We start from the raw sequence: 12,411 nt of genomic DNA on the forward strand, positions 1-12,411 counted from the left end.
AAAAAAAAAAAACCTCCTTTCTTTAATTTGTTAGATCTATTTGGAATGATGTTTTGAACTTTAGGTCTTTGTCATAGTTGAGTGACCTTTTTAGCTGGATCTTTGGGTAGTCTGGTGTGAATCACAATTTTGGCTGTATGATACATGGCATTGTTGATTTTTAGTTAGCTTGGGCTTCTGAACTTTGAAACTAGATATGTCACCGTTTTACTTGACCTGGGTGAAATTTTACGCTCATAGATGCTCTCTCAATGTTAGTGTTATATAGAATATTGTTCTGATATTAAATGAAATAGCCCCCCAACCCAACCGCCATATTAAATATATAAATATATGGATGGTATGATGGCTACTGAGTTTGCGGATAAACATCGCCGTGACTGCTGCATTATCCAGTGAGCTGAATCATCCATTTATTTATACCTAGCTTCAGTTCATTGGTGTTTTTATGATGAAACATGACCCTGCATACTATGTCCTCAAAGAAGATGAATCTCCTTGCATTTTTGGCTCAATTGAGAAGCAAAGGTTGTCCTATGCATGTGCAAAGCAACTCATTGAAAAGGCTGATTTATGGTGCGCATCCATATTTGGTCCTTCTATGGAATTTTTTGTATTATGTTGTTATGTGCTTTCCTTACTTTTGCACTGATTACAGCCGAGGGTGTGGAAAATGCTCTTGAGTTCACTATTGTGAGACCCTTTAACTGGATTGGTCCAAGGATGAATTTCATTCCTGGCATTGATGGTCCAAGTGAGGGTGTTCCAAGAGTCCTAGCATGCTTCAGTAATGTAAGTTCAATTTTAGTCATACTATCAAGATAAATGGTTAATAGTGTTGTAACTGTTCTAAGACTATCTGACCACTGTTTTACCTGCAGAATCTCCTGTGTGGTGAACCATTCAAGCTTGTGGATGGCGGACAGTCCCAGAGAACCTTTGTTTATATCAAGGATGCAATTGAAGTTGTTCTTTTGATGCTGGTCGGGGTATAGTTCACTAAGAAATGCCTGCAGGGGATGGGGGTCAGCAAGGGATTGCAGCTTTGGATCAATTTGTCATCTGAGAACAAAATGTAAACAAAAATATTCCATCAACTGATGTCAATTCAATCTTTTATTTCTTTTTGTTTTCATCCAAAATTAGTTTCTGAAACCAAATTTGTCATCCACAGGATTGAGCCCAGATACCAAGAGTTGCTCAAGGAAGATATCAAGAGAGCAGAAACAGATGGTGTGGAGGTCATAATCATAGCAGGAGAAAGCATGGGTGTCAATTCTCCAGCATTCATCAGGACTCCAGCAATGTACCTTGATTTCACCCTGAAACCTGGAGCTGAGTGGCATCAAAGCATCCTAGATTCATGGAATGGCTTTGTATGTATGATTGAAGGAGAGGGTGTGTTTGGATCCTCAGATGCATCAGTAGCAAAGGCTCATAACCTCTTGGTCTTGGGTTCAGGGGATGGGCTTAAAGTGTGGAACAAGTCAAGCCAGCCACTCAGATTTGCTTCGATTAGAGGGCAGCCTCTGAATGAAGCCATTGCTCAATATGGACCCTTTGTGATTAACACTAAAGCTTACATCCAGAAGACCTTTGAGGGCTATCACTTCCATAAGAAAATGGCTTTGAAAATGCTAGGAGATCTGAACCCGTCTCAAGGTGAAAAAGAAAAACAAGAAGCATGCCAGAACAATTTGAATTTGAGCTTGTGCATATACGATTCAAAAGCAGGAAAATGTACTCATTGAAATTCATATTTAAATTTTAGTATTTTGGTTTCAATTGAGGTCGACAGTAAGTAGATTCCTCAAATGGATTGTCACTTTTCTCTCTTGTTACACTGAGAATAAGGTCTTTGCAATTTGAAGCATCTCCAATTCCATCCCTGATGTGGCAACATAAAGCCTTGAACCGGGATGTTATTGACATTTTTGTTATTGACTATGCAATTGTTACAAGTTAATATCATTTAACAATTGTTATGTGGACAAGAATCTCTGAGTCACACAAGCAAAAAGTGAGAAAACCAGGCTGGCTTCCGTTGGATGTTGAGGACTATGAGGCTAGCATTCCATTTTAAGAGGTGGTCCATAGGATGAAATGAAATGGGTCAGATTAAATTATTTAACCACTTTTTTTTTTCTTTTGTAAAAATTATTTAACCACTTCACAACAACAAAAAAATAGTTTAGCCTTATCCCAACTAAATGGGCAATTCTGACCAATCTCCTAGAATAGCTACATAGTCTTTTCTAGAGTTTTCTCCATGCCACAAGAGGATGAACTACATTTCTGAGTTGAGAATATATATTTTTTTCTTTAACTTTCATTCCAACATCTTCATAATTGTAACTTTCATTATTTTCAATTACATTTTCTCGAACATAAAGGCTTGTAACCATACGGTCAATGTTGCTTCATAAAAAAATAGCTACAATAGTTTAAATAAAAATATACACCATATTAATCTTTCACAATATCCACTATTTGTCTCTCTCCTCCTTTTTCTACTCTATCTCTAATATTTACAAATTAAATATATATATAATCATTTATGCCCCCACGTGCATTTGCATGTATATTTCTTACTAGTATATATATATATATATATATTACTCGTTGATTATCCACATTCCATGAATGATATAATAATTAGGATAGAGGATCTACATGACATTCACATGAAATGGCTTCTCCCATTAGAGGAGGTGTATAATGATTCATATACATGGGATCCACATGGTTAAGAAGAAATAGAATATAGATGGAGAGATATGTACCTGGCGGGAAAGTCATTTTCCTTAATAAATTTTTTTTGATAAACGTCTTCCCTAACAATTATAAGTTTATAAAATAGAAATGAAGGCATTAAATACGGTTCTCGATTCCATCTCTTCCATCCATTTTTTATCTCAAAGCCCCAATGATCCCAATCCAACGGATGAAAAATGTTGATAGCAACCATCCTCTTCCCTAATAATTAAAAAATTTCCAATTAAAAAGATTATCCTTTATTATGATTATTAATTTCAAATTAAGGGTATCTTTCTATCCCTTAATTATGATAATCGATTTCAAATGGCCCATAAGGACGTATTTTTCTGTCCTCTTCCAACGTATAAAGCAGCTTTTCTCTCTCAGCCAAATAAATGCGCGGCCGCCACGGCTATTGACGTGGACGAATTACCACTTATAGCCACGACTTTCCCGCCTCTTGTTCATCCCTTCTCCCATCTCCACCAATATCTGTTTCCCACGTGTCAGTACTTTCTTTTGGCTCTATGCGCCAGTCGTGGAAGGAATCATTCCCCTGTCCGACGCGTTCACACCTAGGGCAAATAAAATAATATACCCATTATTTTTTAAAAGACATAAATACCCCCGTGAGACTAGTTGATGCTTTTCTTCGTCTGGTGATTGGAGAAATAGGGATTTGCTTGCGGTGCTAACCGTATAGGACTTAATCACGGTTTTGGAAAGGAGTTAAATTTTTATCGCCACCAAACACGAGGAATGCTAACCACAGATCTGACAGTCAAGAAAGATCTGAGCCGTTCAAACATCGATGAATCAATCTGATCCAACGGTTCATATGAAGCTCCCAGAAACTTCTCAACCCAAAACCCTTTATATCCTCACCATCTGGGAAGCCAGATGGCTTGTGGTCTGCTCGTGCCATTTGCAATCGCTTATTCGTTTAAGAGCTTTGTGTTGTTCAAGTCTCGAAGGTCTGCAACTATCGCCACTGGCGGATTTTCGGATTTCGTAACTTGTTTTTCGTCTGTTTGTATCTTTATTTCGTTTATCCGTAAAGAATACAGATCTGTATTTTAGATCGTCGTCTTATGTGATTATTTTCATTTGGATCGATCGATCATCGATCAATCGATCGATGCAGATGTTGATCGTGTTTTCTTGCTCATTTGCTTTCTTTTAATTGATTTTCGTGCCTCATTCCCTTTTTTTTTTTTAATAAATAGTAGGAAATCGAAGCCATGGGAAAGTCGTACCCAACAGTGAGTGAGGAATACAAGAAGGCTGTTGAGAAATGCAGGAGGAAGCTCAGAGCACTCATCGCTGAGAAGAACTGCGCTCCGATTGTTGTCCGAATAGCGTAAGTGATCTCATGTTGATCTGTAAAACTTCTGAGTGAGTTTGCTTCCAGTAATTTTTTGGGGAAGAGAGTGGTTATTTATAAAGTTCTGATGTTTCAGATGGCACTCGGCTGGGACCTATGATGTCAAGACAAAGACGGGAGGTCCATTTGGAACCATGAAGTACCCAGAGGAGCGTGCTCACGGGGCTAACGCGGGTCTTGACATTGCTGTCAGGCTTCTTGAACCTATTAAGGAGCAGTTCCCGATCCTGTCGTACGCAGATTTTATTCAGGTATTGCTGCTGTTTTTGTTGTTCTTTGTATCGTTTCCTTGATTCGCCTTCTGTCCCTTACTCTTATGGTTTTCTTTCTGCGTAACTGTGCGTAGTTGGCTGGAGTTGTTGCCGTGGAAGTGACTGGAGGACCTGAAATCCCGTTCCATCCCGGCAGAGAGGTGAGAGATGCGCCGTTGTCAAATTTCCATTTTCTGATTTGCGATCGTTATCATGTCGATTGATAATGATCATTATGCTTACAGCTTATATCGAATCATCGATTTTTTTTCCCTTTAAAATGGCTAGATAGGAGTATCAATTTCATTATGATAACATCTGATTTCGGATCTCTACTCTTTCTCAATGAAAAGCGTAGTAGAATGGACGTTCTGCCATGGATTGCGGAACGTCTGGAATCTGTAGCTGTCCGTTTGAGTCGAGAGTAAATTCGATTATGTTACTCTAAGGATATTGAGCGAGATATGAGGCCTTTGTAATTGTAATAGAGGATTTCATGCCCCAACTGCGGACTCAGTGCAAAGTCTATCTACATTTGGGCGCGTGGGACATATTGCCTTGCTGGTGATCTCAGCCTCTCCGCTCCTTCGAGCTAGTATCCCTATCAAATGACCATTTTATACCTGATAAAATAGAGTTTGTCCCTACGCTTCGCTCATGTATGTGCCGTCTCTATTTTCCTTTTGGGGAAGGGAGTGTGTTTATTTGTTCTATGATCAATAGCTTGTCTGGTTTAAAGATGTTCAAGCTTATGAAGAGTTCTTGTCCTTCAAACTAATTTTATCTGAATGGTGATAAAGATCTAGTGGATGCTCAACTGTTCTACTCTACAATAGATTGATTGTAACTGTCTTAAACAATTTTACAATTATGTGGTTGATGACAAATGTCGTATTTTCTGCAAAACTGGGTGTATGGATGTGGTCTATCTCCGTCTCTTTTAAAAACATTGTACTTTATATGTTCTAGAGTTTATTCTTTCTTGTAAATTTTTAGGAGTTGAAATGATTTTTTTTAAGGTGAAAATTCATGGGCAGTTAAGGAAGCTTTTGCAGAGGAAACAGTAGCTCATTTCCTCTATATAACCAAAAGAAACATAGAATATTGTTCTACGGTACATGCCAAATGTGGCGGTTCAGTTGACTCAAAAATAAAGTTCTACTCAAATTTTATAAGATGCCTTGGCCAAAAACCCTTTTGGCCTTCGCAGCCCTGTTTTTGTGGCTGAGTGGTTAATTTGTGATACCTGTAGAGATTTGGGCATTGATGTTATATTGTATTTCTATTGTACTAAGCAATTTTTTGTTTTCCAAATTCCAGGACAAGCCTGAGCCACCACCAGAAGGCCGTCTTCCTGATGCCACCAAGGGTAAGTTTGATTTAGTACCAATCATGAAAGCGGCAGTGTTCTCAATGTACATACGAAGAGCGGTTTGTTTCTAAGGCTATTGTAACAATTTCAGGTGCGGACCATTTGAGGGATGTCTTTGGACACATGGGTCTTGGTGACAAGGAGATTGTTGCTCTTTCTGGTGCCCATACGCTGGTTAGTGCAAAAAAATATTCGGTTATATTTTTTCATTTTTTTTGTTGCCTTTTAATTTGGTATTCTTTGGGATGTTAGGACTTCTGATTTTTTATTGTTGGTTCTGATTCTATAGGGAAGATGCCACAAGGACCGCTCTGGGTTTGAAGGGCCCTGGACACCCAATCCGCTCATCTTTGACAACTCCTTCTTCACGTAAGCTATGTTATTTATCGTCATCTCTTTGGTTTTTATTCCATTGAAATCTTTCTTCTTAATTGCGGGTCTTAAAACAGTTTTTCAATCTTTTTTGGGTTTCCACAGGGAACTTCTTACTGGAAAGAAGGAAGGCCTTCTACAGCTGCCAACAGATACGGTCCTTATAGAAGACCCATCTTTCCGCCCCTTCGTTGAAAAATATGCTAAGGTACGTTTGATAATCGATTTGTTGCCATGTATAACGTAACAATGACTTGATTTGTGGTGAATTTAATATTTTTGTGTTAATTTGGGGAATTGCAGGACGAGGATGCGTTCTTTGCTGACTATGCTGAAGCTCATCTGCAGCTGTCTGAACTTGGGTGAGGCTGAGACACCGCTCTTTCGTTGTTTAATTCTATTTCTTGTTTCATTTAAGTTCGCATATACTCTTTACTTGTTTTAGTGTTCTTAACCGTTGTGACTAATTACTGTTGTCTGTCTATGTTGCCAGATTTGCGGATGCTGAATAGGAAAATTGGGCTAGTTGGCTTGGGAATATTTTCTTCCGTTTAATCTCGGATAGCTAGAGTAGGTAGTTGGGCGAAAATGTTGGTGGTTTGGGTAATATGGTATTATCCTTTTTTTTTTGGTTTTTTGGTTGGATGTGGATGAACACATTTTGAATATTCGAAGTATCTTCGCCACTATCAGATTAAATAAGCATGTGACAATTAGTATCATATTAGTTTTGTTTGGTGAAATACAATGAGACATGATGTGGGGTCCCACCTATCTTTTGATTGCCTTCTCAATTGTGGATACAAATTCTCGCACAATGAATTAGTTTGTGTCCTGAGGTTCGTGTTGGTGCGGAAGTGTCTACCATTCAGGTCTTAAAATGCTGCTACTGTTTGATAAATGGGAATCGGATTGATTGCATTTATGATTTACCGGTATGAATGGATCGTTGGGTTTTCAGATCTAAGAGATCAATTCTGATTTGTTGTGGTTGAAATCTCGAAGCTGACAAATTCAATATAGATCCAATAATTTAAATAGTCAAGAATTGACTGCGGTTAAAAGTTAAAACAAGTTCACATTTCTATTTGTCATGTTATGCTGAAAATTATCATTTTTCCTGGTCTTCTGCTAGGATAAGAGTCTTGCCTTAGGCTATGTTTGTAGTCAAGAGAAGAAAAGAAAAACAAAAAAATATCTAAAAATGAAAAGAGAAGGCTATGTTTGTAGTCAAGAGAAGAAAAGAAAAACAAAAAAATATCTAAAAATGAAAAGAGAAGAAATGATGAGAAAATAAAGAGTGTGTGTTTAGTTATTAAGAAAAGAAAATAAAAGAAAAGATTTTTTTTTTTAAATTTTGAATTTTGAAGATAGAGATACAGAGAAAATTATTGTGTAATTATTTATTTTTATTTTATTATATTTTTATATTTTCTTACGTTTTTTTATGTTTTTGGTAAGAAAATTTTTGAAAGAATTAAAGAAAATTTTACAATTCATAAGAAAAATTTTGAGTTTGAAAAGGCAAATCTTTTTTTTTTGACAGAAGATATATTTTATATTAAGGACAAAAAAAAAAATTTCTTAATCCAAAGAGAAATTTGTGAACTTTTGTTTTTTCTTTTCTTGACTACCAAACACCGCCTTGGAGATGAAATCATAGATTTCCATTCTCAACGTTTGGTGGCTTTAGGTTGTAGAAGAACGATGGAAGTTAAGCTTGAAGTATTGAGAGTATAGTGACGTTTTTTTTTTTCTTCTCAGCTGACGTATTCATTCACATGTGTGATGGATCCGTTTGTTTAAGGGATGGCGTCTTTCAGGCACTGTGAAAGACCGTAGAAAGGTTTTAGAGTCTCTGAAAGAAACACCTGAAATGTGGATTCACCACCCTTCCCTGCCTCAGATGTAAGCTTTAGTAATTGTGGAAGTGAGACAATTGACTTCCAGATGGGGATTTTGCCCTATGAGATACTTAAAACCATTTTTTTTTATCATTTTACCCTCTGTTCGTTAGGCATTGCCTACTTACCTGAGAAAAAAAATTTATCGGATCACCTTATTTTCATTGAATATCAATATGATTAAGGATGTGAATTTGAAATTGAAATCGTTTGTCGTAATTGAATCAAGCCGTTTATATTGAAATCGCAAAACTATTTAGTAAATAGTTCGGTTATAGTTTCAAGTTTTAGCCCGATTAGCTAAACATGTTGAAACTGCATCGAGCCGTTTAACCCGTGATTTCAAATCGAATTAAAACTGTGAAAATCGAACCATTTAAACCATCAAAATCGATTCGATTAATCCGTTTAAAGATTAAATAAGGTGGTTGTAATATATCGTTAGTATCTCATTTGATTCAAAGATTGAGTGCTGCAAACCTGTAAGTAATCTAGAGGTAGCTTGTTCATTGTTTGAAATGCCGATTGAATTAATCCAATGCACTAAGTAGAATGTATACTGATAAAAATGCAATTTTTGCTTATATCATGACATATTAAATATATATTTTTTAATATTATAACACATTATTTAGGAAGGGGGAGAAGAAGAAAATCCCTGCTGTAAGCATTACTTACTGACTTATTAGATGCACTTGAAACTATTTTCTATCAAAATATTTTCTTTTGCTTAGTTGTTTGATTGTTTTAACAAAACATAATGGTTGCATTTCACATGCTCAATATTGAATCGTTTATCACCAAAAACAAATTTTAGTAAACATGTGAATAAACTAGCAAACCGATTGCTAACCGTTTAGAAATCGCATGGAATAAATCGAAACCGAAACGATTTAAAACCAAGAAACCTAAACCGTTTAGAAATCGTGGAAATCGAAACTGTTTACTAAATGGTTACTGTTTTAAAAAGTGCAACTATTTAGTAAATGGTGCAGTTATGGTTTCAATCAAAATATATGTGAATCGAATTGAACCGAACCATTTTAATCAAAACCAAACCAATTAACACCTTTAAATATGATGGCTCGATATCAGGGTTTCAAGAATTGGTGAATAGAATTGGGAATCATTGGTTTAAATTAGAATTGGCGATGAATGATCTCGATTTTTAATTTCTTTGAACCTATTGATTTTAGGAATTTTTTCGGTTCTATTTAAGCTGATTACGGTCTGATTGGAATTGCCACTGACTTCTTATGTCCCCAATTACACATTTTATTACCCTGATTGATATGGCCTGTCAGATATAAAATTTACTAAATCACTGCTTGCTTCCTAGGCTGCCTTCAGCAGTGCAGCGCATGGAAGAGCTGTCAACATACGGGGCATGGTGGATGAAATAATTGAAAATCTCAGAATATTTAAGGGTATGCACTTTAGATTGAAAATTAATATTGGTTAGAAAACTCTCTGCCATGGGGTACGCACAGGCCCATGGGCCTAATACCATCAATAAAGCCCAAACACTGAAACAACAATCCTTCTGTTCTTCTAACATGCAACACATGGGAATGGTTTTTCAACACATCATCAACATGGTATTCCCATTGCCATAACAATTGCTGCATTATCTTATCTTTTACTATTAGAAAATTGCTGTCAAATTTTTGGTAAATGAAATTAAGAGTTTATAAAATGGATTCATAGTCCATTCTAACATTGGTATTTTTTTCACAAAGTTATTGTCCTCTATTGAATCTGTGTCTTCAGGGCTCTATTTGGAGAGAACTCCTCTAGTATGTAAAGATACTAATGACGTGAACAACCTGATATGAAACTATGACACCGTTTGATAATCCATTTCTGTCGTTTCTGCGTTTTCTTCTTCTCAGAAACGGAGAAATAACCTAAAAGGTGTTTGATAAAGTTGTTCCGTTTCACCCGTTTCTAGAAATATAAATTCAAATTTATGCATATTTACAATTTTATAAATGACTTTGATGAAACAAGTCAGACTTATTTCGTCGTTTCTATAAACAAATTTGAGAGGAAAAAAAAAAGTTGCTCTGCTTGATAAATCTTTCAACTATTTAAATCTAAAAAGAGGCAATCAAACCCTCTCTCCTTTTTGGATATCCGATTATGCTATTGGGTTTTTTAGTGACATTATGTCTGCAAAATATGTTTTGAGAAATAAGTTTATCAAACACCCAAAATTCCGATTTTGTTTTCAGAAACGTGAAAAGTCATTTCTGCTGTTTCTACACACATAAACAGTAGAAATATTATCAAACGGTGTTAATAACTTTATTAACTCTCTCAGCATTTCAATACTCTCTCTCACGTGTAGCTTGGATATATTTTCCTCTATAAGGGCTTTGATCTCATGGTGGAAAGTATAACACAAAAAATCTCGTGATATTAGATGGAAAGAACTCCTTAACGATATAAATGGATTGATATATATAAAAAAAATCTCCATAACTTCTAGCATCTTAATACATTTTTAGTACCCAAACAAAATGGAGAAAGAAAGAAAAATATTTCTATTACCCTTGTTTTTTTATTATCCATTTCTAAAATAAAATAATGAAATTTTCATCTATTATCTAAGACATATCTTTTTTACTTTTAAGTAGAATATCCATCATATGATATTATTCCTTATCACCTAAAGGTGAAACTGATTTTATTCCTTTATCATTTTTAATATTCTTTACTTTTTCATTCACATTTTTTTATTTTTAGTATTATTATCATAATAACTCAAGGAAACTGCTTAGCTGGTCAAAAAAAAGTAAAGCAACCGTGGCGAGTACTGTGTGGATGATTGGGTCATTTCAAGTTAATTGTATCTTTCAATTCTTTTCAAGATTTGACAATGATAGAAGAATAAAAGGCCATCTTTATGTTCTTGACATTGACAAGTGATTTGTGGATCTCTTGTATCCAACCACGCTACCAAGAGCATATAATATGTCACATCTTAATGTTATTTATAATAAAGGAGAGGGATAGGCATGGGTTGAAATCGTCTGCAATTCTGATCTCGTACAATTTCGTGCAATATCACCTTCAGGCGATGACACGTGTATTGATATCAATACAATGGTTCAGATCTGATACAACTAATAAAACATTAAATAACTGAAAAAGATATTTAAATCAGATCTAGGCTATTGTATTGGTATTAATACACGTGTCACTGCTTGAAGGTGGTATTGCACGAAATTATACGAGATCAAAATTGCAAACGATTTTTTTCCGGATAGGCACACCATCACCGTGTGCGATAAGTTAGTGAGCGGCATCAATGAGACGTAAAACAGGTAATCATAGAGGAGGGGTTGAGAGATCATTATATATAGAGAAGACAAAAATAGACATATAGCGAATGTTAGCTTGCAGACTTGAGATTCCTTTCAATCACGGAAGAGAGAGGTGAGAGATGCTCACTTCTCAAATTCCCATTTTCTGATAGATTGATCATGAATTGAATCGTATTATTGACTTCATTATGCTTAAATTGTATTACTAATATCATCATGCTTATATCGTATCATTGATTTCATTGTCATGAATTGGGCCATGATGATATTGATCTTGATTCTCTACTCATTAATAATGAAAAGTGTAGTAGAATGACCGTAATGCTAGGGATCACAAAACGTCTCGAACCTATAGTGGATTGATTTCGTCGAGATTAAATTCAATTGCCTGTTTTTTTTTTTTTTCTTTATAGTATAGTTTGGTTGTCAGAAATGAATAGATATAAGATATTTTTTTCAAAAATAATTTGAATTTGAGGAGAGATAGATAGTTCATTATGATGTAGTGATAATTATTTAATTTATGTCTTCTTTTTTTTTTTTTTTAATTAGTTTTAATTTCTTTTTTTTTTTTCTATTTATTTATTAACAACCAAATTAAGCCTAAATAACCAAAAGAAACATAAATATTATTCTAAATACAACTATGGAGCACAGAGGTGACATGTAGACACCTTTGGTAATAACGAACTAGTCACTTTCAAGTTATTTTGAAAATCATTTTTTATTTTATATTAAATAATTTTTTTAGAATAAGACAAAAAAGGCAATCAAAAAAATGTTACAATATCTTCTTTCCCGTATAAGATAAAACTATAATGTTGTAACATATGGGAGTTTGTCTACGGGGTTGACATTAAGAAGCACCCTTTTACATAAGGGATTTGAAAGTTTTCCTTCACCTATGGAGTTGTGTTCAACTAGGGGTGTCAACCGGTTGGGCCGGTTCGGTTTCGATCGGACTTAATCGGGCTTGAAGACTTTCAAAGGCTACACTGTGTCAGCCCATTTAACTAATCGGGCTTAGTTATCGAGGGCATGG

General features: G+C 35.3%; 2 protein-coding genes across 6 annotated transcripts in view; both read left to right on the forward strand.

Moving 5' to 3' along the window:
- LOC122086265 (pirin-like protein) overlaps window positions 1-1,940 on the forward strand; it is a 4,390-nt gene extending 2,450 nt beyond the window's left edge. For 2 of the 4 annotated variants that reach the window (XR_006142376.1, XR_006142375.1), the window contains 3 exons: window positions 659-792; window positions 882-1,075; window positions 1,175-1,940. Coding sequence is in view for 2 of the 4 variants with exons in the window: in XM_042655009.1 (XP_042510943.1) it covers window positions 1,020-1,075; window positions 1,175-1,751 (633 nt within the window). In the remaining 2 variants the exon portion in view is untranslated. Of the gene's footprint in view, window positions 1-10; window positions 793-881; window positions 1,076-1,174 lie in introns of those variants that run through there. The other 2 variants (XM_042655009.1, XM_042655008.1) reach the window with 2 other exon arrangements.
- A 1,697-nt stretch (window positions 1,941-3,637) lies between these two features.
- Window positions 3,638-6,910, forward strand: LOC122087413 (L-ascorbate peroxidase 2, cytosolic-like). Of its 2 annotated transcripts, none has more exons than XM_042656541.1 (10): window positions 3,638-3,731; window positions 3,984-4,117; window positions 4,218-4,392; window positions 4,488-4,553; window positions 5,713-5,761; window positions 5,856-5,938; window positions 6,054-6,133; window positions 6,242-6,344; window positions 6,440-6,498; window positions 6,630-6,910. In XM_042656541.1, exons 2-10 carry the CDS (start codon window positions 3,999-4,001, stop codon window positions 6,646-6,648), a joined length of 753 nt encoding a protein of 250 aa, XP_042512475.1. In that variant the 5' UTR covers window positions 3,638-3,731; window positions 3,984-3,998; the 3' UTR covers window positions 6,649-6,910. The 2 variants fall into 2 exon arrangements, with proteins under 2 accessions (XP_042512475.1, XP_042512474.1); XM_042656540.1 differs by having other exon boundaries at window positions 3,642-3,731; window positions 3,987-4,117.
- The last annotated feature ends 5,501 nt before the right edge of the window (window positions 6,911-12,411 follow it).

The sequence above is a fragment of the Macadamia integrifolia genome, chromosome 8 (genome assembly GCF_013358625.1).
Source record: "Macadamia integrifolia cultivar HAES 741 chromosome 8, SCU_Mint_v3, whole genome shotgun sequence".
Classification (NCBI taxonomy): Eukaryota; Viridiplantae; Streptophyta; class Magnoliopsida; order Proteales; family Proteaceae; genus Macadamia; species Macadamia integrifolia.